The sequence below is a fragment of the Chlorocebus sabaeus genome, chromosome 14 (assembly GCF_047675955.1).
Source record: "Chlorocebus sabaeus isolate Y175 chromosome 14, mChlSab1.0.hap1, whole genome shotgun sequence".
Lineage (NCBI taxonomy): Eukaryota > Metazoa > Chordata > Mammalia > Primates > Cercopithecidae > Chlorocebus > Chlorocebus sabaeus.
Window position 1 is genome coordinate 99,898,115 of NC_132917.1, and position 25,085 is coordinate 99,923,199.

Consider the following 25,085-nt stretch of genomic DNA (forward strand, 5'->3'; position numbering starts at 1 on the left):
CTGAATCTGAAAATATATATATAGGACCCCAAAAACTTAAATTCAGACAAAGTTCTAAAATAAATTCTAAAGGATATTTTTCTAACAGAAAATAAAGGATTCCAGATCACTCAAGGGCAACAAAAGGAATGAAGGGCAATGAAAAGAATAAATGTACAGGTAAATCTAAACAAATATTGACTGAGCAAACAACAATAAGTATTTTACTCAGTTTATATATATATATATATTTATACACACATATATGTATATGTGTTATTAAAATATTTGGCTTAAAATGGTACAGAAGTTAAGATGGGTAAATGGAGTTACTGTTCTAAGGTTCTTGCAATTCTCAGGTAATCACTAAAAGAAAAATAAATGAGTTTATGACTTCTAGAATGATTTTTAAGCTGACAGAAAACAATAAAATGATTTTTAAATACCCCATCAATCCAAAAGAAGGCAAGAATCATATAATTGATAATAACAGAAAGTATATAAGACATTAGATTTAAACCCAAAGATATAATAAAATACAAATGGACCAAATGATCCAGTTAAAATATAAAAGACGTCAGATTAAATTTTAAAAACTTAACACATGCTATTTATGAAAGATGTCTAAAACATAAGGACACTGAAAGGTTGAAAGCAAAAGAAAATACTTTTCATGAAAATGAATACCGAAAGAAAATTGGTATAGCTATGTTAATATCACACAAAGAGGTAAGAAACATGAGTAGAGATAAAGAAAGTCACTTGCTAATAGAAAAATTGTAAATGCATATGCACCTAATAACATACCATCAAAATATATAATGAAAAAACTGACAGCTCTCCAAGGAGAAAAAATTTTTATACGGAAAATAGTAAACATCAAAACTTTTAGAATATACCTAAAGAAGTATTTTGAGGATAATTTAAAGCTTTACATGTTTCTATTAGAAAAAAAGGCCTAAAAAGTAAAAATGTAAGCATTCATCTGAAGAAAATTCAAGACAAAAAGAAATCTAAAGAACAAAGAAGAAAGGAAATAATAAAATAAGAACAAAGTTTATGAAATAATAAAAACAAACAATAGAAAGGATCAAAACCAAAGCAAAATGTTGGTCTTTGGAAAAAACTAATAAACCACCAATTCCAGAACAGAAAAACAGGAAATAACTACAGACTCTACGTACATTAAAATGTTCACAGGATATTATATATAACATTATACTAAATACCTTTTAAAATTTAGACAAAATGAAAAATACTTACATATATATACTGACTGGCATAAGAAGAAATTATTTATTTAATAAATAAATGAAATAAAACCTTCCCTTAAAGAAAAGATGACATCCAAATGACTTTATTGGTAAGTTCTACAACTCCAATCTTATACAAACTGTTCCACAAAATGACAGAAGACAAAATGAATTAAAAAGAGTAAGAGTATTATAGTATGAGTTTACATTACCTTGATATCAAAATCTGATTTAAAAAAGCTGTAAGAGACAGTGGGGCGTGATGGCTCACGCCTGTAATCCCAGCACTTTGGGAGGCTGAGGCAGGCGGATCACCTGAGGTCGGAAGTTCGAGACCAGCCTGACCAACATGGAGAAACCCCATCCCAACTAAAAATACAAAATTAGCTGGTGTAGTGGCGCATGCCTGTAATCCCAGCTACTCGGGAGGCTGAGGCAGGAGAATCACTTGAACCCGGGAGGCGGAGATTGTGGTGAGCAAAGATCGTGCCATTGCACTCTATCCTGGGCAACAAGAGCGAAACTCTGTCTCAAAAATAATAAAAAATAAAATAAAAGCCATAAGAAAGGTAAAGTATCAGTCAATCTAAATTACAAAAATAGGTGTAAATATACAAAACAAAATATTAGTTAACTTAGACCAATAATAAGTAACAAGTATAATATATAGTGTGACCAATCTGTATTTATTCTACCCTATAAGGTTGGTTTAGTATTATAAAATTAATCAGTGTAAGTTCACATTTTAACAGAATAAGGGAGAAAAATAATGTGACCATCTAAATACATGAATAAAAATTATCAGATCAATTTCAACATTCATGCATGATTTTTTAATATCTGGGCAAAATAAAAATAGAAGAAAATGTTCTTAAATCTAATATTACAGTTATCAAGAAACCTACAAGAAATACATTTAATAGTTAATTAGAAGTAATTCACATATAACAAAGCAAGAAAAATAAAATGTGTAAGAATTAGAGAGACCGGAAAAGAATACTTGCAGATAACATGATTTTGTATACACAAATGAAAAGAAAACTTCTGTAGATGGGTTATTAAAAATAATGAAAAGTTAGCAGGACTGTTGGATACCACACCAAAATACAAAAATCAATTTTATTTTATTTTATTTTATTTATTTATTTATTTTTTTTGAGACAGAGTCTCGCTCTGTCGCCCAGGCTGGAGTGCAGTGGCCACATCTCAGCTCACTGCAAGCTCCGTCTCCCGGGTTTAGGCCATTGTCCTGCCTCAGCCTCCCGAGTAGCTGGGACTACAGGCGCCCGCCACCTCGCCCGGCTAGTTTTTGTATTTTTTTTAGTAGAGACAAGGTTTCACCGTGTTCACCAGGATGGTCTCGATCTCCTGACCTCGTGATCTGCCCGTCTCGGCCTCCCAAAGTGCTGGGATTACAGGCTTGAGCCACCGCGCCCGGCCAAATCAATTTTATTTTTATATACCAGCCACAATTTTTAAAAACAATATAATCTCAAAATACTGAGTACCTATGAATTTAACAAAATAAATGTAAGACCTCTCTACACACAAAAAATAGGAAACATTATAGAGCAAAACTGAAAAATATATAAATATATAGAGAGATATACAATGTTTATGGCGGCCCAGAAGACTCAAATAACATAAAAATAAAGTATTTCAAAATTAATCTATTATTCAATTCAATGCCAATTAAAATCTTAATAGGGTTTTTCTTTTTCGGGGTGGACTTTGACCAGCTCACTCTAAAATTTATATGAAAATTGAAAATGCAAAGGGCTGGCAATAGTCAAGACTTTCTTGATGAGTAACAAGGTAGATTTGTTCTTATAGATTTAACACTTTTACAGTTATAGTAATTAGGGAAGTTTTGTAATGGTACAAGAACCATGTAAAAGACAAATGGAACAGATTACTGACCCTAGAAATACACACATACATAGATATTTATTTATAAGGAAAACATCTCTGCAGAGCGGTAAAGGACAATCTTTTCAACAAATATTGCTGGGAAAATTGAGTTATCATATGTTAAAAAGCAAAATAAAACAAAACTTGCCCACTGCCTCACAACATATACAAAAATACACTCCTGATAAATTACAGATATAAATATGAAGATAATATAGGAACATACCTTCATGTTCCTATAACTGAGAAAAATATTTTCTCAGTTAAAAAAAAAAAAGCATAAATTAGGCTGGGTGCAAAAAAAAAAAGCATAAATTAGGCCAGGTACGGTGGCTCACGCCATAATCTCCGCACTCTGGGAAGTCGAGGCGGGTGAATCACGAGGTCAGGAGATCGAGATCATCCTGGCTAACACCATGAAACCCCGTCTCTACTAAAAATAGAAAAGATTAGCCAGGTATGGTGGTGGGCACCTGTAGTCCCAGCTACTCAGGAGGCTGAGGCAGGAGAACTGCGTGAGCCCGGGAGGTGGAGTGTGCAGTAAGCCAAGATCAAGCCACTGCACTCCAGCCTGGGTGAGAGAGTGAGACTCTGTCTCAAAAAAAAAGGATAAAAGCATAAATCAAATGGGAAAGATGAATAAATCTGACTACATAAATAATATCTGTTAATAAAAAGATACTTTTATTTTTGTAGAGACAAGGTCTTGCTATGTTGCCTAGGCTTATTTCAAAGTCCTGGCCTCAAGTAATCCTCCTGCTTTGGCCCCTCAAAGTGCTGGGATTACAGGCGTGAGCCCCCATACCCAGCCCAAGACAAGCTTTCTTGCAGAACATCAACAGTAAACTACACGAAGTAGAAAAAAATAATTTGTAAACTTGAAGGCAGGTCATTTGAAAATACCCAGAGGATAAAAAAAAGATTAAAAAGAAATGAAGAAAGCCTACGGGATATGTGGGACAGCATCAAGAGGGCGAACATTAACAAAGGATTATAAAAATAAAAGGAGGGAGAGCGAGAAAGGAACAAAAAGATAAAGAACTAAAGATTCCGCCTCAAGAAAGGAGGAAATTCTGTCATATGCTACAACGTGGACAAACATTGACATCCTGCTAAGTGAAATAAGACAACCAGAGAAGGACAAATACTACTCAATACTCTACTTACAAGATGTCTCTAAATAGTTAAACTCAGAAACAGAAAGTAAAATGGTAGTTGCCAGGGACTGACTGGAGGCGGAAATAGGGAGTGCTGTTCAAAGGATACAGAGGTTCAGTTATGCAATATGAAAAACTCTAGAGATCTGCTTTACAACACTGTTCTTACATTTAACAATATCAGATTATATACTTAAAAATTTGTTAAGAAAGGCCAGGCCCGGTGGCTCATGCCTGTAATCTCGGCATTAATAGGAGTGTGAACTACTATTTTTCTTTCTTATTTTAAGTTCCGGGGTACATGTAAAGGATGTGCAGGTTTGTTACACAGGTAAACGTGTGCCACGGTGGTTTGCTGCACAGATCAACCCATTACCTAGATATTAAGCTATTACTATGCTTCAGTGTTCATAGATGCAATGAAATTCAACCTTACTGAATCTGTAGAACCTCTATTTCTCACATCAACAGATACTAAAGGTAAAACCACTCATGTGGAGGTCTTCAAAAACTCATTCGCCCCATCGCCCAAGCTTATTGCCATAGGCTGCTTCAATTGATATGTCTTCAGCAACCATACCAGTACATAGGAAAGTTAAACTCAGAAACAGAAACAGAAAACAGAAAGTAAAATGGTAGTTGCAGAAAGTTAAATAGTACTTGCATTCAATTAACAGATGTTCCACCACATGCTCCTATTTCTCCGTTATGGCTTTTCATTATATTCTAAATCACTTTTTCTAAGCAACTGCCAAACCTGTGCTTTGTGTTTTCTTATACTGTTCATATCCCAGAACAGAATTTAAAGTTATAAAGGTAAATTAACAATCAAAGTCAAATATATTTTGTACCCAGCAGAGCTTTGTGAACACTATTTCAGTGAAAAGTTGAAGTTTTTAACAAATGTAAAGTACGATTACTAGAAGTGTGATTCCTGGTTAAGTGTGGCATTACCAGTCTGTGATTGAGCTCAGGAAAATTGTTCACTGTGTGCCGAGGTTCCTACAACTGCTTTTCAATCATCCTTTCAGAAATGAACTCAACAAATAATTTTCATTATAAAATACACTATCAAAAGCAGAGCTATAGTTATAGTAAACTGTTGGTTGTTTAAAGGTAATTTAGTTTACCTCAAAGAATTATTCTCTGCTTTTTGTCTGCCAAGTTCACTTTCGGTATCCATTGCCTTTCTTGCTAGTGATTTCATTTCTTTTTCCACAGTGCTTATGGTTTCCTTCATCAAAGTCATATTTGACATTTGCTCCATACGTTCATCATCAAGCTATACAAGTAGAATGACAAGGTTACTGCCATCACTAAAAACACCTTAGTAATCTTCCTGAAGGGACATATTCCCTCTGCACAAACTGGTTTGTGGCAAGACTGACATGATGAGATTATCAAGTTAGACCTGACTGCTGTAGAAGATTTTACAGATAAGGTGTTCTGAAGCAGGACCAAGAAGCAGCCACTGCAAAGCTTTTCTATAAAGCTTATCACAATATATCAGTCTACATTTTTCAATCTGGTTCAATCTGACTATAGTATAAATATGCTATTTGCAAAAGAATTTACTTGTTGCCCAACATTAACAACTTACACATATAATGTAGACTTATGAAAATGAGAACTATTTTCTCCTGTCTAGTAATTTTTTTTTTTTTTTTTGAGGTGGAGTCTCGCTCTGTTGCCCAGGTTAGAGTACAGTGGTGCCATCTCGGTTCACTGCAACCTCCACCTCCCGGGTGCAAGCAATTCTCCTCTCTCAGCCTCCCGAGTAGCTGGGACTACAGGCGCACGCCACCACACCTGGCTAATTTTCGTATTTTTAGTAGAGACAGGGTTTCACCGTATTGGTCAGGCTGGTCTCAAACTCCTGACTTTAGGTGATCCACCGGCCTTGGCCTCCCTAAGTGCTAGGATTACAGGTGTGAGCCACCATGCCCAGCCTCTGTCTCATATTTTTAACTCGTTACAATAAAACAGTACAGATGAATTTATAAACATCTTCAATTACATTTGGTAATAGAAAGTTAAATTCCCTTAATTATGTTAATATAGTGACAATATCATCAATATATATTCATAGCATATCAAATCTGATTAGGAAAAAGGTGATGTTTCACATTTAAACTCAGTTTAAATACACTTTGCTTATCATTTTTATTTCATCAAAATTTTCTCTACCTTATCCACTCTTCAGGTAGAATAAACCATTTTCTTTACATCTGGCAATATTATCTTTAACAAAATATGGAGATGAGAAAGTGGATAAGATCCCTGAAAATGAATTCCTAGTGATTTTTTTGAAGTACACACTTTGCAATCTAACACCAAAACACACTTACATTTTTAGAAGGAAATAAGCAAGTGAAAAAGTGACAATTTACATAATAAAATACCTTAAGCATTTTAGGACTATAAACACTATCTTAGAAAAATAAAAGAACTTCTCTGAACACAGAAAAAGGGAAAAGGGGAAAGTCATTGAGTGTTTATAGCCACGAGATTTTTTTTTTTTTACATTATGAACTGTACACTCCAGCTCCTCTATCCTTTGTTCCAGGTGAGCCTTCTCATTAAATGCTGTCTCTTGAGCAATCTGATTAAAAAGCAAAAACAAAACAAAGTGATTTCAATATCCCTGCATTTGTGTTTCACCTATGTTAACGTAAATAAAATCCTTTCCAACCTTTAGCCTCTCTCTTAAACTATCTCGTTCTGTGGTCATTCTTCGTAAATCAGTGAAGGCTACATCTCTTTCAGTCTCTACTCGCCGGAGAATAGCATGTGCCGTTGTTGATTTAGGACTCTTACAGCTTTTCATCATTTCTCGTCGAAGTCGGGCAATTTCTTCCTGTGCCTATTATTTAAATCATAGAATTTGGTTTAACAAGCTTTATGTTCTATGTTTAGAACACATAAACATAAAAAATCTTATATCTAGCCAGTTAAAATGCAAAACTACATCAACATGCATGCAGCAGGGTAATGATATCACTTTTATTTTAAAATGAGTTTATACAAATAAATGAAAATGGATATATTTAAATAGAAGTTCATGTTACAACATCTTTGTCAAAAGTCTACAATAAAATTAATTGGGAGGAAGTCATTGCAACAGAAAATGTTTTGCTAAGAAATACATTTGGTATACTCCATGTATTCATTTTGTAGTGTAAATTTAAATTCAGCACAATTTAGGCAGACTACCGGTTTAATGAATATTATCATAGTATTTCAGTCTTCTTAAATATAAATGCACATGCCATTCCTATGTCCTGCTACTTTTGCGCCGACAGAAAGGCCTACCAATCCTTACTGAAAACCCAACATAGTCTCTGCACATCTGTTCAACCGTCCTTGGGTCCCGAATCTATTCCAAACCCACAGATTATTTAATATCATAGTTTGCCGCACACGTCTCTTTATCTTCCTTCCTCTTGATTTTGATCACTGTCTATTCAGACAGTCTCCAAGCCCCAAAGGAAAATATGTAATTTCCCAATTTCCATAGCTAAGCCTTCACCAGAACCCCAAACCTTATCTCCTAAAGTGTCTTCTAAGATGTCCCTGACTCAATTATAATTATTTCTTCTCCTCTTGAATAGTGTCCTCTCCACTGGCACTTTCTCCCCTGCCTTCAGTCATGAACGGTGCTCCCTTATCTTGAAAACCTGTCACTTGATCCTGCTGACCAATTTACCATCCTATGTCTCTTCTTCCTTTGACACATTAAAAAAAAAGTCCTATGGTCTGTAACTATTGCCAGTGGTTCCTTACCATCCTTTCTACCACCCCAGAATAACCGGGCTCCCACCCTCCCACCCTCTGTGGAACTTCAACTAAAGACCTAACCAAATATAATGGTCTTTTCTCAGTTCCTATTCTCCTTGGTATTTCAGTGATGTCTGTTGCTGTTTACAACATGCTGCTTCTTGAGATTCCTTCCTCCCTTATAACATTGTTCCTCCCTAGCTCTCTGCATCTTTGTCTCTTTCAAAGGTTCCCTTCTGCCTCTTGAATATTATATCTTAACTTTTCTGCTCCTCTACGTACAGTTTTCTCATTCAGAGACTTCATCCACTCTGAAGGTGCGAAGCTCACTGCTAAGCAGATGACTTCCAAAGCTAACTATTTAACTCTTGCCTCTCTCTACCCCAGTCCCACAGTTCTTACAGCCTGATGGCAATTACGACCTGAATGTGCTACCATCATCTTACTCTGTCTAAAAACAAACTCACATCTTTTTCCTCAAACCACCAATGACTCTCCTATTTCTTATTTTATTACCATATTGCTGAGTCATTCAAGACAGAATTTTAGTCACTGTCATGTAACCCTCCTTCTTCCTAAGATCAAATCATGTCAAATCTTCCTTCACAAGGTCTTTTGCATCTGTCCCTACATTTATTTCCACTGAAACACCCTTGCTTAGTCCCTTAATGCCTTATATGTGCACTACTGTAACAGCCTTCTACGGAGGAGTCCATGGTCTCTCCCTCCTCCAATTCTCTCAAAGGAGAAATTGTTACATAAGAAGACAATATAGAAATATGATGTGAGAAATAAAAATTTGCCATAAGGTTAAAGTTTTTAAATTGTAAAATGCTACTTTGGTCAGATTTTGCCTGCCTTTAAAAAAAAAAAAAAAAAAAAAAAAAAGATTGTTGCTTATAAAGCAAAATATAAACCCCATATAAGGCCCATTGAACAGCCTGTACCATTTAGTCCAGAAGTCATCAAACTATATATAACTCACAGGCCATATCTAGCCTGCCTCCTGTAGGTCTGTAAGTGGAGAAATATTTTTGCATTTTTAAATGACTAGGGAAAATATCAAAAGAATATTTTAAAACAAGTAAAAATAATGTGAAATTCAAATTTCAGTATCTATAAAGTTTTATTGTAATACAGTCAAAGTTATTCATTTATGTATTGTCCAAAGCTGCTTTCACCCTACAACTATAGGGCTGATTAGTTACAACAGAGACCACATGGCTTGCAAAGCAGAAGATATTTTTTGTCTGGGCCTGACAGAAAAAGTACATTGATTCCTGCCCTAGTGTAACCTACCTTTCAAGTCTTAGCTCTCTCCCTTCTCCACTGACACACATCCTCTATTCTAGTCTTAAACCAATTTATTTATCTGCTGATTTTCCTACCTTTATCCTTTGCCTCATACCATTCCTTTAGTCTGGAATGTTCCTTCTAGTTCCTTTCAGCGTAATAGAAACTCCATTCATTTTTCAGGGCTCATACTTCATAACTTTTAACAAAGATTTCCTTGATCACCATACCTAAAAATGCCCAATTCTTTTGTTTCTTATAATATCTTCTAGACCACTTATAGTAATAAAAGTCAATAAATACAATATACTTTATCTCCCTAACTAGACTGTAAATTTATAGGAGAACATGGTCAGCATCTTATCATTTTTCTATCCCTTAGAGTAGTGAGCCTAGAACCCTACATATAATAGCTATAATTTGTTAAAAAATTGTGATACTTGTAAAAGAGGTTACATGGGTGATTTATAGGATTTAATACTTGTTGGGTAAAGAAGTTATCTAATTAATAAAAGCTACGCAATTTTAAGCTAGAAAGCAGAGGTAAACTACATACTTCTTTTATTCTCTAAAATTAAGCAAATTACATAAAAGTTCCCAAAGTGATGCAGTAAGGTGTGGCGAGCTCAAGGTGAAAAGGTCAGGATTTGATCTTTTTACTTTGAACTCACAACACCTTATCTTTTAACGGTTTCTCCATATCTTATTCCAAAAATAAGACTACTTTTATGCATGCATATGATCTTTTTTTGGCTATGGGGATAACATATGTGTGTACTCACATACCTACTATATTGGAAATGTATTACATTTCATTAAGAATATCTTAAAAACATATGTAATCCCCAAATGTTAGATTAATTTGATTTGCAGGTTTAAGCAGTCTCATAGATCTCAAAGAAGAACTACATACCTCTAGAATTCAATGTTATTGCTTACATAACTTGTTTTTTTATAAGTTTACCTGTTCATAAAGAAGGAAGGTCTTGTCTCTCTCAGATGTAAGAACCTTGACATTACCCTGAATTTCTGCCAAATGGCGCTCATATTTTTCCAGCATGCATTTAAGTTCTTCACGGTCTCTTGTTGTTGTCTTCAAAAGTTCTACATCACAGTTTGCACCCTGTAATTATGTAAGGAATTTGAAATTCTTCTTCGATATATAGTACTGATAGAAAGGTGCTACTGATAGCAGTGACCAATTTCTATTTAAGAAAACAAGACTATATAACGAAAGGAAATTATAAAAAATAAGTTTAAAAACCATGTCTTTTTAGAACAGCTTCATTCCAAATTATTCCACATTTGTCTGATTACCTCCCAAGTGCTACTTATGCTGAGGATAAAGAACCAATATCAGTAGTCTACTGCGTCATCAAAGAGACCTCTGTCTATCAACCCCTTTGATATAGCAATTCACACTAAATCAAAACAAATCATTTCCAAATTAGGTAAAACAAAGAATAAAAGCCAGTGTCTGGGTAACAAACTTCAAAATATTTATAAGTTTATAAAACCTACCCGGGCAGTTGGTGATGGGCGTCGTGGACTTTTAGACCTACTTCTCATCATCTTTCTCAAATGTTGAGCTTCACTCTTATAGTAATCTCTGTCTGCTTCCAAAGTCTTGACAAAGGAATCAAGTCTAGAAGGAGATTTATTTTGTGCTTTTTCAGTATCTAAAATTATCTTGCCAAGGAGGAAAAAATTAGGCCATTATTTCAAGCTAAACAATAGCATCATTTTCTAAGTGAAATTGAAAACAAACAGGATCCTTAAAAACATTTAATTTGGTATTTTTTAAATAGAACATTTAAAAAATCATATATCAATAATTATTTTTTTTTTTGAGACGGAGTCTCACTCTGTCGCCCAGGCTGGAGTGCAGTGGCCGGATCTCAGCTCACATATATCAATAATTTTTAAAAAGCAGTTAGATATCTTTCTTTTCCAGCATTTCTGGGTATGCTACATTTTAACTGAAAGTATCCTTAAATTTGCTCAATAATTTTGGAGAAAAAATGGTAAAGAAATTTTAGAGAGGCCAGATATGTCCACAGACCTAGCACACATCCTAGAAATGGCATGGATTTACTTTAAAAAAACATACGCTACTAGGCTGGGCATGGTGGCTCACGCCTGTAATCCCAGCACCTCGGGAGGCCGAGGCGGGCGGATCACGAGGTCAGGAGTTTGAGACCAGCTTGGCCAACATGGTGAAACCCCATCTCTACTAAAAATACAAAAAAATTAGCCAGGCATGGTGGCGCGCACCTGTGGTCCCAGCTACTTGGGAGGCTGAGGCAGGAGAATCGCTTGAACCCAGGAGGTGGAGGTTGTGGTGCCATTGCACTCCAGCCTGGGCAACAAAGCAAGACTCCATCTCAAAAAAGAAAAGAAAAGAAAAGAAAAGAAAAGAAAAGAAAAGAAGAAAAGAAAAGAAAAGAAAAGAAAAGAAAAGAAAAGAAAAGAAAAGAAAAGAAAAGAAAGAAAGAAAGAAAGAAAGAAAGAAAGAAAAACATATGCTACTATTAAAGCATCTGTTACAGCATCAAAGTTTTGTCCAATAATGTTCAACGAGTGAATACGTTAACTGAATGCTGGATATTCCATACTTGCAAGCATTCCCATGAATTTGCATTCACTTCAATATATTTAGAAACACTTCTTTGACAACATTTATTTAACAATACTTTATTGGGAGACAATTATAAATATACTTTCAGATAGATGGTTTTAAATATTTTAAATAACATTAAAATGTTTCAAACAGAGCAGTTTTCATTTCACATTGTTAGACAAATAAAACATTGTTTGGAATTATGTAACAAAATTTATGGCTTAAAAATATTATTAAGGGGGATAAAAGTTAATATGTAAACAAACACACTTCATATTTTGAGAATTAGTCACCATTTTAAATCAATTAACAGATAAGGACATTAATAAAACCAACCAAAAGTTCTTCTTTGCCTCTAGGAAAAAAAGTAGTAGTGATGAAAGCAGCAAAAAAAAAAAAGTCACTATTACAGATAGGGGTTCCCCTGTGTCCCTAGCAGCTGGTGCAGATTTTAGAAAACAAACACATTTTATTCCTCACGAAACGCATGAGAGCCAAAGATATGACTTTATATAGTTTAGTGACCAAATAAAAACGATTCCTTAACACATATTTATGAAAAATGTACTTACAGATTTAAGCCTTTTTATTGTATCTTCCAATACTACAATATTATTTTGCTGGCAAATGAGTTCGATCTGAAGAAAAAGTAAAAAAAAAAAAAAAAAAAAAAAATTCTATTAACGATGTTTAAACTAATTGGAAAAAGAACATCAAAAAAAGGAAGTCACTTAAAAAGAAACATGAACACAGTGAATATTTTAAGAAGAAATAACCTCTGTTTAGCGACCTTCGGTGATAAAAGATTATTTACCCAGATGAAATAACAATTCCCTTCAATTACCTAATGTTCTGTATAAAATGTTAATTGATTATATTTTACCAAATTATTCCCCATAAACTGGAACAAAATGTTAGTCTTAATTATAATTCTGAAGATAATTGGAAAGCAATAAAAAAATGACTAGAATAAAATAAGTTGACCCAAATTATCCCATTCAGAAAAGATTGCTTTCTCTTCTGAACTCAATTGCTTGGTTCAACACACAAAATACTTTTTGTATCAATTTATGACAGTGAACATACCCAGTCTTATAAGATAGGAACCCACAGTCATATATTTAGCATATGACTACATTGTATGTTCCTACAAGACAGTGACTAAGTTTTTATGCAAAGCAGTAAAGTTCTTTGCTAATAGCATATTTGCTTAATGTATTTTGCAATTCATCAACCTTTCCCTCATTATTCTAAAGTGCATCCTGATCTTGCCTACTACATTTTAAATTTGAATTCTCTGGAATTACCGTACTTCATTTGTTCTTTAGACCAACGTTTTCTTCTACGATTTTTCTGGCAGTCATATTTTAAGTTTATGAAATATTAAGGGGTGCTATTATTTGGAACATTTTTCTCACAAGTAAAATACTTAGAAATAGAACATAATTACATACAGTTTGGATAACCTTATGTATAGTCTTGAATAGACAATTTTCAATGTTTTAGTGTCTACTACTAAGTAGATACTAAAATGATACAGGTCTACTTTGAATGTGTTCAGATTTCCACATTAAGTATAAAAATTCACTCTGCAAGAGTATCTAGTATGACACATTCTCATAAAAAATAAATTTATATGCAGATATCCTACAAATAAACATAACCAATAATACATAAGCTGAAGATTATGTCTAGGTATAACAAGGTATGATTATGGTAGATGTTATTTTCTTCATTTACTTTTCTATATGGACTAAAATTTTGTATAATAAACATGAATTAATTTTACAATGATTAAAAAAAATGTTGATTCCACTCTGACAAACAAAATAACTGGCCCAAATGAAAAACTGCTAACCCAATGTTTTCACTTACTTAACAGTTAATGAATGCTTACTACATGCCTGCCATTGTGTTATGTGCTGGGTAAAGTAATGAGTAAAAAAGGCAAAAATCTCTGCCCTCATAGAGCATACATTCTAGCCAAAAAAAGAAAAACAAAAGATAATAGTCAAAATAAATGTTAGTGATTGCATCTCTCAAAAAATAATACAAGGAACACTCACGTTCTAGGCACTTGAGTTAAGTAAACAAGAGAGATAAAAATTTCTGCCTTTGTGGATCCTACATTCCAGCTAGAATAGACAATAATAAACCTAAAAAATAAATTATATAATATACTAGAAAAAGAAGAGCAGAGTTAAGGATACTGGGAACATTTATGGAGGAACAGGTTGGAATTTTAAATAGGGTGGTCAGGAAGTCCTCATTGAAAGGTGACCTTTCACCAAAAACTTCAGAGGAAAGGAAGTCAAACATGTGAAAATCTGGGCAAAAAACATTGCAGGCAAAAGTTACAGCTCTAACAAAGATCCTAAGGCAAAAGAACGTCTGGTTGGTTCTAAGTGTGGAGACCGGCATGGCTGGAGCCTAGTGAGGGAAGGGGAAAGGAACAGCCAAGTGTTACAGGGAAAAATAAAGCGAGGGAGAAAGACAGGGAGTGTGTGCAGGGAATTGGGGGGTGGGTATTTCAGAGCTTGCTGCATGGAAGACATTGTGTAAAGTCTTTGTTTGTCCCCCACAAACAAAGGGTGGGGTGGGGGATAAACAAAGACTTTACACAATGTCTTCCACACAGCGGGCTCTGAAATACTTTTTAGTGAATCACATACAGAAGTAACAATGATAAGGACTATCAGAGATCCAGTCCAATAATATAGCCGCTATGTCAATTAAAAATATAAATTGTAGGAAGAAATAATGGTAAAATTGTAATTCTGCTTCACATTTCAAAGTATCATGTTCAATTAACTGGTAAACACCGTGTTAACACATGAATGATAAACAACTCAAGATGAGAGAATAAACAAAGGCATATAGTTGAGGTGGTTTTAATGTATGTCCACAAATTCTAATACTCCTTCCCTCAATAGCTGGAGCTGAATTTCCCTCCCCTAGAGTGTGGGTTATACTTAGTGACTCACTTTTAAAGATGAGAATATGGAGGAAGTGATGACATATAACTTTTGAGACTGGGTCATACTAAGCCCTACAGATCTCCTTATTATCTCTTGGATTGTTGGCTAAGGGAAAGGGGAAGGTGGAGAGAGAACAAGCTTCCACAAAGAATACATGAAGCAACCCTAGAGAGAGGTCCACCTGGCAAGGAACAGGCCTCCTGCCAATAGCCAAAAGCCACCTGAGTGAGCCATCTTAGAAGTAAATCCTCTAGTAGCAGTCAAGCCATGACTGTGGCAGTCATCTTTTTTTTTGTTTTCTGAGATCGAGTCTTGCTTTGTCATCCAGGCTGGAGCGCAGCAGTGTGATTTCGGCTTATTGCAACCTCTGCCGGGATAAAGCAATTCTCTGGCCTCAGCCTCCTGGGTAGCTGGGATTACAGGTGCCCACCACCATGCCCGGCTAGTTTTCTGTATTTTTAGTAGAGATGGGGTTTCATCATATTGGCCAGGCTGGTCTTGAACTCGACCTGAAGTGATCTGCCTGCCTTGGCCTCCCAAAGTGCTGGAATTACAGGTGTAAACCATCAGCCCTGGCCATCATCTTGATTACAATTTCCTGAGAAACAGTGAACCAGAACAACCCAGCTAAGCCACTCTTGAACTCCCAACCCAAGAACCTGTGAGGGATCAATATTTGTTGTTTGAAGGCATTAAGGTTTCAAAGTAATTTATTACATAGCAATAGCCAATAGTTAATATGAAAATATTTTAATGAAGTAAATCATGGAAGAAGTTACTGTTGACCTTTAAAAATAAGACTAAAAGTAAATAGTTCCTAGTGAATACATTTAATATTATCTCAATTCCAGACAAACTAACAGTAGCTTTAGCCTCAGACTCTACCTCCACATACCCACATATAATCTCAAACACTAGAAACCCAAACATTCTTTCTCAGCAATCAAATTAGAAATCTCGTTTCAAGTGCTACCCCACAAATTAGGCAAGGAATCTCTCCCCCATAAATATAAACCTGAAATGCACATCTAATATCTTAGAATGATGACAACACACACTGGAGTTCATATCCCCAGTGTTGGTTTTGCATCTTTCTAATCCCCATTCTATTTGGGGACATTCACTCACTGAGGTTGGCGATTTCCTCATTTCAGGGCATTCTATCAACCCAAAGGCTTATTTCCATTTTGTTCTCTCTTTATTAAGTTCCTGATGTTTTCCCTGTGTCAGCAACGGTATCTCTACTCTAAGACTGCTGCTTACCTCTTTTTCACCCAATAGCTTTCCAATCCTCAAATACACCCAACATTCCACATTATTTAGGGATATCTATTTCCTAGAAATACTGTTTGCCAAGCCAGGCAAAATTTCACCTGTAAAGCTAATACTTACACTTTTAGGTAAATCTTAGCTCTTATATTTTACATGTTTTCCATTCCAAAAATTCTTCCTTTTGATAGCAGAGAATTCACCCTGACATAGTACTTACTCTCTCTAGAACATAAACCCTAACAACCCTTTAAAAATGATGACTTCTAAACAGGGCATTCCCATTGTTGGAATTCAGTCAATTTGGTTTCCCGCAGTCTGGGAAGGAGTACAGTTAATTTTCAATTTGAAGACAAAAACAAGGAAGACATAATTACACTCTTCACTTTTGACAATTTTTTTTTTTTTTTGAGACAGAGTCTCACTCTTTTGCCCAGGCTGGAGTATGATGCGATCTTGGCTCACTGCAACCTCTGCCTCTCAGGCTCAAGCTATTCTTGTGCCTCAGCCTCCCAAGTAGCTGGGATTACAGGCGTATGACACCATGCCCGGCTATTTTTTTGCATTTTAGTAGAGATGGGGTTTCATCATGTCCACCAGGCTGGTCTCAAACTCCTGGCCTCAAGCGATCCACCTGCCTCGGCCTCCCAAAGTGCTGGGATTACAAGCATAAGCCACCATGCCTGGCTCAATTTTGATAATTTTTATAATTAAGACAGATGGAAATCAATTTACCATTAAACTGTGAATGTTACTTTAAAAAAAGTAACAATACATTCCACATGAAGTGGCATTAAAAAAATAAGTTAAAAAAATTTTTAAAGTAACAATACAAACAAAAGTGTATTGAAAAATGTTTAGGCCGGGCACGGTGGCTCAAGCCTGTAATCTCAGCATTCTGGGAGGCCGAGACGGGTGGATCACGAGGTTAGGAGATCCAGACCATTCTGGCTAACACGGTGAAACTAAAAAATACAAAAAAACTAGCCGGGCAAGGTGGCGGGTGCCTGTAGTCCCAGCTACTCGGGAGGCTGAGGCAGGAGAACGGCGTAAACCCGGGAGGCGGAGCTTGCAGTGAGCCGAGATCCGGCCACTGCACTCCAACCTGGGCAACAGAGCGAGACTCCGTCTCAAAAAAAAAAAAAAAATGTTCAAAACATTCAAGCTACTTTTAAATATACTTCAAATACTTTAACAGCATCCATTTGAAGATAAATAATTCAAAATTCTTATCTAGTATTTCAAGTAGTTCTAAGGACCTGTTCCAGACAACATGGTTTGAGAAGACTGTATCCTTAAAGTAATAAACTCATGTATTTAAACATTGCACTATTATGGCAAAGTGAGGTGGCTCATGCCTGTAATCCCAGCACTGTGGGAGGCCAAGGTGGGCAGATCACTTCAGGTCAGGAGTTCAAGACAGCCTGGCCAACAGGATGAAACCCTACCTCTACTAAAAATATGAAAATTAGATGGGCGTGGTGGTGGGCACCTGTAATCACAGCTACTCGGGAGACTGAGGCAGAAGATCGCTTGAACCCAGGAGGTGGAGGTTGCAGTGAGCCGAGATCGTGCTACTGCACTCCAGCCTGGGTGACAAATGGAAACTCTGTCTCAACAACAAAAAAGTTGCATTATTTGACTTTCCACTAATTTAAACTCCATTAAGCAGTCTCAATGAGGGGTTACTGCGTAAAAATACATACAATCCTAGAGTTCATCAATTGGACTCATATTTCAAATTACTGTAACAGTGACTTCAATAATGTTTCACCTGATAATTTATTTAATTGCTTTATGATTTGCTATAGGAGTCCTGTTACCTTAAAAGAATGTTTAAGAAATAACACGTAATAACAATTAGCTTTGGGAAATTACTTTGTTTACAGACACAATTTACTAATTTGGTGATTAATAAAATCAAGACAAATAAGCGTGTTCACACGCTATCACTTAAAAATTCAACAGGTTGTTTTTTGAACTTCAAAAATGCTCTATCTTGCTTATCAGCTATTAGGCAGCAATGGAGAAGTGAAACTGTCATTTTATAATTATGTTTAATCTCCAGTTTCTAAATTTCATGGCAGAGTACTCAATCAAGAAATAAAATGTCCATCAAAATATCATAAAGCGACAGTAACTAAAACAATGTGATGGTGGCACAGAAAAAGGCAAACGAATCAATGAAAACAAATAGTCCAGAAACATAGTCACAGATATGTGAGAATTTAGTATCTGTTAAAATGATATGTCAAATCAGTGGAGAAAGGACTAGGCAACCCTACTTCACATTAGAACAAGAAGAAACGAGCAGCATTAAAAGAAGGAAAACTACTAAGAAGTATTAAAAGAAAACTTTAGAAAGTATATCTCTAGTTCTTGAGGTGAAAAAAAAAACCTTCCTGAACAAGAACCCAATGTCAGACATCAGTAAGAAAAAAAAAGATTGGCAAATTCTAAAATTTTAGTTAAAAAAAAAGGTTTAAATTGACTTTTTATTGACATAATAATGGTACATATTTATGGGGTACATGTGATACTTTAATACATGCATCAATGTGTAATGATCAAATCAGGGTAATGAGGATATCCATCACCTTAAAAATTATTTCTTTGTTCTGGGAATACTCCAAATCTTCTTTCAGCTGTTTTAAAATATGCAATAAATTGTTAAAGACAGTCACCCTACTGTGCCATCAAACACTAGAATTTATATCTTCTCTATAACTGTATTTTTGTACCAATTAACCAGCCTCTTTTCATCCTCTCCTCCCCACTATTCTTTTAGCCTCTGGTAACCATCAGTCTATGCTCTGTCTCCATAAGATTGATTTTTTCAGATTCCACATATGAGTGAGAACATGCAATATGTCTTTCTGTGCCTGGCTTATTTCCCTTTACATAATGTCCTCCAGGCTCATTAACGTTGCTGCAAATGACAGAGTTTTATTCTTCTTTATGGTTGAATGACATTCTATTGTGTATATATACTGCATTTTCTTTATCCACTTATCCGTTAATGGACACCTAGATTGATTCCATATCTTGGCTATTGTGAATAGTGCTGCCATAAACATGGAAGTGCAGATACCTCTGTGACATACTGATTTCCTTTCTTTTGGATGTATACCCGGCTGTGGTGTTGCTGGATCACATGGCAGTTCTATTTTTAGTTTGGTAAAAATCTTTTTTAAAGTGTATTGAAATCAATTATATGTGTGAAAATAAGTGAAAATAAATGTATCTATTAGTTTGTAGATATCTCCGCAGAGGAGAGAGGAATTGGGAAGTGGGAGCAACATTTGGTTCACAGAACATTCCTGTTGCTTTGAAATTTTTTACAATGACTACATATTACTTAGGAAATGTTTTGAGTAAAATTTGTTAAAAGAAAGAAAATGTGAGCAATAATTTAATCCTTGGAACAGACATTTAAATATACTGTCAAATCTAAAAAGCTTCCAAATTATACAAATGAGAATGCTACTTTTTTCATTGCATTTAAAAATTACATGATGTTTAAAGTAGAATTAAAATCCTGATCAGTGGTAAATCTGGTACCTTGGCTTCTTCAAGTTCTTTGCTGGCGGAATCCACCACAAAATTTTTTTCTTTTTCTAGTTGCTCTGCTAGTTGGTCAATTTTAATCAATTCTTTACAAAGATGCTCATTGTGGCTGGTTAAATCATCTACTTGACTGCTTACCACCTCCTTACTATCCAAGAGTTTTCTAACATATTCTTCCAAGCCATGATTTGTCTGTTTGAGATCTTCAATCTGTTATTATTAGAAAAAAAAAAATCACATTAAAATAATTCCTTAGCTTTTTTCTGGGGAGCAACTATGTGACTGGAATCAGGAAGGGAGATCTGCTTCCCTGGCAAAGAAACTTAACTGTATACCTTTTTGTGCCTTCTGAATTTTGTACCATGTGAATGTATTACCTATTTGAAAAAATATATTAAACAAAAATTTAAAATTTTACAGCAATATCTTTCAAGACAATTTAATTTTAAAAAGAACTTAATTACTATTTTTAGCCAATCTATTAGAAAAATGGCCAAATACTTATATCTGCAATAAAGAAAATATAATAGTTTTGAAATTAATTTTAATACCTTTAAGAGTTCTTTATAATTAAATTTCTAATTATTGTTATTAAAATATATTAACTCTTTTAGGCCAGGCGTGGTGACTCACACCTGTAGTCCCAGCACTTTGGGAGGCTGAGGTGGGCAGATCACCTAAGGTCAGGAATTTGAGACCAGCCTGGTCAACATGTTGAAATCCCAACTCTACTAAAAATAAAAAAAATCAGCCAGGCATGGTGGCAAGTACCTGTAGTCCCAGCTACTTGGGAGGCTGAGGTATAAGAATTGCTTGAACCTGGGAGGCAAAGATTGCAGTGAGCCCAGATCCCACCACTGCACTCCAGCCTGGGTGACAGAGCAAGACTATCTTAAACAAAAAATAATAATAATAATAATAATAATAATAATAATATACATATATATGTATATTATTAACTTTTTTAAAAAGTCCTTTTAAAAGTACCAGTAACTTACTTGACTAAGCTAAATATCAAATCAATCAAGTATTTGCTGCCTAATGTGGAGGAACACAGCTTTCCTTCCCAGCCCACTATCAAACCATCAATGGATGAAGAAAAGGGCCTTTTCTATCACGAAGGTATCCAAATGCCTTTGAAGGAAAAAAAAAAAATTAGACCCATTGAACAATGATTATGTCAGGAACTATATTAAATTCCAAAGATACAAAGATAGGTTAAGTACCTGCCCTCAGGGAATTTCTTGTTTACTTGAGGAAATACAAATACAATATGTTACATGCAATAACAAAAATAACTATGGGCTAAAGTCATGGTACAAATTGTTTTCCATAGTACTTGTCTGTCATTGTGTATTTAACAAATATTTATTGAGCACCTGTTGTGTCTAAGATACTGTTAGTACCCTGTAAAAGATGCATTAAAAACAAACAAACAAACAAAACACGCGCACACAGAAGTTTCAGTCCGTAAGGAGCATCTGAAATTGCTAAATCCCTGACCTCTTATGCCCCAAGGTTGCCCTTTTCAAACAGCTATAGAGGTATCGTCTCCAAACCATTAAAATCAACAACGTTGTCTTCAAAAAACCTTATAAGTTGTCGCTACATAAAAAATCCTAAAAGTCATGAATTAATTTTAACTAAATATGCTACAATGCCATTTATTGTACCCAGTAAACAGCACACCAAGAGGCATAATTAAAGTCATTAGTTTAATCTAGTATCTCCTACTCTCTTCTTCTCTTTTGGCCTTCTCTGCATCTACTCTCAAAAATTCTTTGAAAATGCAAATTTGAGGTCATTCCTATAACCTTATGTTGCCTTATGACATTGAGAATAAAATTTTAAAATGCCATTTATGGTCCAACTCGACTTACCTGTCCAACCTAACTTCCCACCACCAGACACACCATAAAAAACAATCTCATTAAATTCATTTAAAAATTCATTTTAGAGGAGTTATTGAAATGTACACACTTGAAGTGTTGTCACAGAACCCTCTTTATAAGAATCCTCAAGGAAAACCCGGCTTAGTCTTCTATTTCAGGAAAATACGTGCCTTTTTTGGATACCTGGTTTGTCCTTACCCTAACAATCATTAATTATTTAACTAATATTTCTATTTGCCTTTGTTTCTAGAAATTTTAAAGCCAAATCTAAAGCCCACCTCTGGCAACATGCACAGAAACTATGTACAATTATTTGCTACTGTCATCCCAGGCTTTCACTGTTTCCTTATTTTACCCTACCCTTATTATTTCAGCTACTTTCTTTTAAAACAAACAAGCTATAGGATGTGAAACAAACAGATAAACTCCAAGTTATGTTTTTCATCTTTGTTCGTGGCTTTTTCCTACGCCATATTTCTCAGCAACAAGAGCACACTAAAAATGTCTGTTAACTTCCCATTGCACCAGGAGCTGTTAAATGCTTCTCCTTTCCAGTATGTGAGCCCATAAAGCCTCTTATATAAGTTTATCTCAATATTTTTAAAGATGCATTAAAATCATTTATTTCCCTGTCCCTTCTACTAAATTCTGAACTTAAAAGCCTGAATTTCATTTCTATATCAACATATCACTTGTTTCTGCATCGTTTATTACATATCTCACATACAATCCTCAAATTATTAAGCAAATAAAACAAATTATCAGTAATATAAATGAACACTCCCCTCACTTCTCTCATGAAACTCTACTTTCACTCAATTCCAAGACAAAAGTACTTTAGAAGAGGCAGTCTAGAGTAATACAAAGGATATGGTCTTTGGACTTTGGCAGAGATAGGTTTAAATCTTGTTGTTAGTTCTTTACCAGTTATGTAATTGGGGTGTTTACCATATTTTCTTGACCCTAGAAGATGCATCTGACTTCAGAAAAAAAAATTAATGAGAGTCTCTTGAGTCTCTTCTGTTAAATGGACAGAATGCCTACAATTTGTAGAATTGTCATTAGACATTATATAAGAGCTCAAGTAAAATTTCCGGTATTATAGGTACTCAAGCAGTTTTGTTAAAAATTTTTATTTTTAAATAAGATTTACAGGAAGCCAATGTAGTACAGAGAAGTCTCATACGCCCTTTACTCAGTTTCCACTAATAGTTGTGTCATAAACAACACAGTACAGTATCATACCCAGATATACCATGTGCATGGTGTTCTATATCATTTTTCTCACATGTGCAGATCTCTGTAACTACCACCTCAACATACAGAACTGTTCCATTACCACAAGACTGTTCTGCTGCTGCCCCTTTATATTCTCCTTCCCTGCCCTCAATTCTTCCCAACCAATAATGTGTACACTTTTGTCATTCTGAGGATGTTTTATAAGTAAAATCATACAGCATGTGATATTTTGAGATTGCTTTTTTTCACTCAGCACAGCATCCTTTAGATCCATCCAAGTTGTTATTTGAATCAAACAGGTTCATTCCTATTTATTGCTGAATAATATTCCATGGTATAGAACACCACAGTTTAACCATTCACCAATTAAGGAAAACCAGTTGTTTCCAGTTTGGGAATATAACAAAGCTGCTATGAACAACTGAGTAGGATATAGGTTTTGAGTAGATATAAGTTTTCATTTCTCTGGAATAAATGCCCAGGAGTACAACTGCTGGGTTGTATGGTAAATGTATGTTTAGTCTAACCAAAAACTGCCAAATTATTTTCCAGAGTGGCTGTACCATTTCAGATTCTTACCAGGATGGATGAGTGATCCAGTTTCTCCTCATCCTTGGCAGCATTTGGTACTGTCACTATTTTTTATTTTAGTTGTTCTTAGAACTGAATTGTTATTTCATCACGGTCTTAATTTGCATTCCCCTGATGTTTACAGAGGTTGAATATCTTTTTCTAGTATACCACACATCCTTCTGTGAAGTATCTCTTCATGTCTTTTGCTCATTTTCTAACCGAATTGTTTGCTTCTCACTATTAAATTTTAAGAGTTCTTCATTTGATACAATAGATACGAGTCCTTTAGCAAATATGTGGTTTGTAGCTAGTCTTTTCAACATCTTAGCAGGGTCTTCTGCAAAGTAAAAACTCATAATACATATATATATATATATATATTTGAGACAGAATCTCACTTTCACTCAGGCTGGAATATACTGGTACAATCTCAGCTCACTGCAACCTGCCTCCTGGGTTCAAGTGATCCTCCCACCTCAGCCTCTCGAGTAGCTGAGGACTATAGGCATGTACCACCATGCCTAGCTAATTTTTGTAATTTTTAGTAGAGATGGGGTTTTGCCATGTTGGCCAGGCTGGTCTTGAACTCCTGGCCTCAAGTGATCCATCCACCTGCCAAAGTGCAGGGATTAATGCCATGAGCCACCACACCCAGCCAAAAACTTCAATTTTGATTAAGTCCATATTACCAATTTTTCCTTTTATGAATCATGCTTTTGATATCTAAGAACTTTCCACCCAAGCCTAACTTCTCGCAAATTTTCTCCTATGTTACCTCCTAAAAGTCTCATAGTTTTATGTTTTACATTTACATCTATGGTCCATTTAGTTAATTTTTTACAAAGTGTGAGATTTAAGTGTAGGGTAACTGTTTTCTCTATATCTAAATGCTCTGACACCACTTGTTGAAAAGACTATCTTCCACAGAACTGCATCTGCATCTCTGTCAAAAAATCATATGGCTGTACTTGTATAGGACTAACTCTAGATTCTCTGTTCTGTACCATTCATGTATGTATCTATCCCTCACCAATATCACAGTCTTGATTATTGTAGTTATAAGTGTTGAAATAATGGAGAGTTTTGTTTTTGCTGCCTTCCTGTGGATTACCTCAACATTTTTTAGAATTCTACATTGATTTATTTATAGTGTTTCTGAGTATAACTCTTGTTTGATCTTTTTCTACTGGTTGTTCTAGGCATTACATTATATACACAGAACTTATCATAGCCTACATTTTAACAGTTCAAGTGAAAGTACAGAAACCTTACCTCCTGTTAGGTCCCTTTAGCTTCCCCTATTAATAAAATAATTGTCTTAAATATTTTCTCTACATGCATTAAGAACCACATTCGACAGTTAAATATAATTTTGTAAACTTAAAAAAGATTGGCTCAGAGTAGTGGCTCACATCTGTAATCCCAGGACTTTGGGAGACTGAGGCAGGTGCATCACTTGAGAATGGGAGTTCGAGACCAGCCCTGGCCACATGGCAAAACCCCATCTCTACCAAAAAAAAAAAGAAATATATATATATATATACACACACACACACAAAAATCAGCCAGGAACGGTG

At 35.1% G+C, this 25,085-nt stretch overlaps 1 protein-coding gene across 12 annotated transcripts in view; it reads right to left on the reverse strand.

Moving 5' to 3' along the window:
* Nucleotides 1-25,085, reverse strand: part of TSGA10 (testis specific 10) — a 151,988-nt gene that overhangs the window by 107,721 nt on the left and 19,182 nt on the right. For 5 of the 12 annotated variants that reach the window (XM_008008138.3, XM_008008128.3, XM_008008131.3 and 2 more), the window contains 7 exons: nt 19,799-20,014; nt 12,563-12,628; nt 10,892-11,059; nt 10,335-10,493; nt 6,993-7,163; nt 6,825-6,902; nt 5,431-5,582 (listed from right to left, as the gene is read on the reverse strand). In XM_008008138.3, the coding sequence (XP_008006329.2) occupies nt 5,431-5,582; nt 6,825-6,902; nt 6,993-7,163; nt 10,335-10,493; nt 10,892-10,942 (611 nt within the window). In that variant the 5' untranslated portion in view covers nt 10,943-11,059; nt 12,563-12,628; nt 19,799-20,014. Of the gene's footprint in view, nt 1-5,430; nt 5,583-6,824; nt 6,903-6,992; nt 7,164-10,334; nt 10,494-10,891; nt 11,060-12,562; nt 12,629-19,798; nt 20,015-20,802; nt 20,939-25,085 lie in introns of those variants that run through there. The other 7 variants (XM_008008140.3, XM_038004189.2, XM_008008143.3 and 4 more) reach the window with 5 other exon arrangements.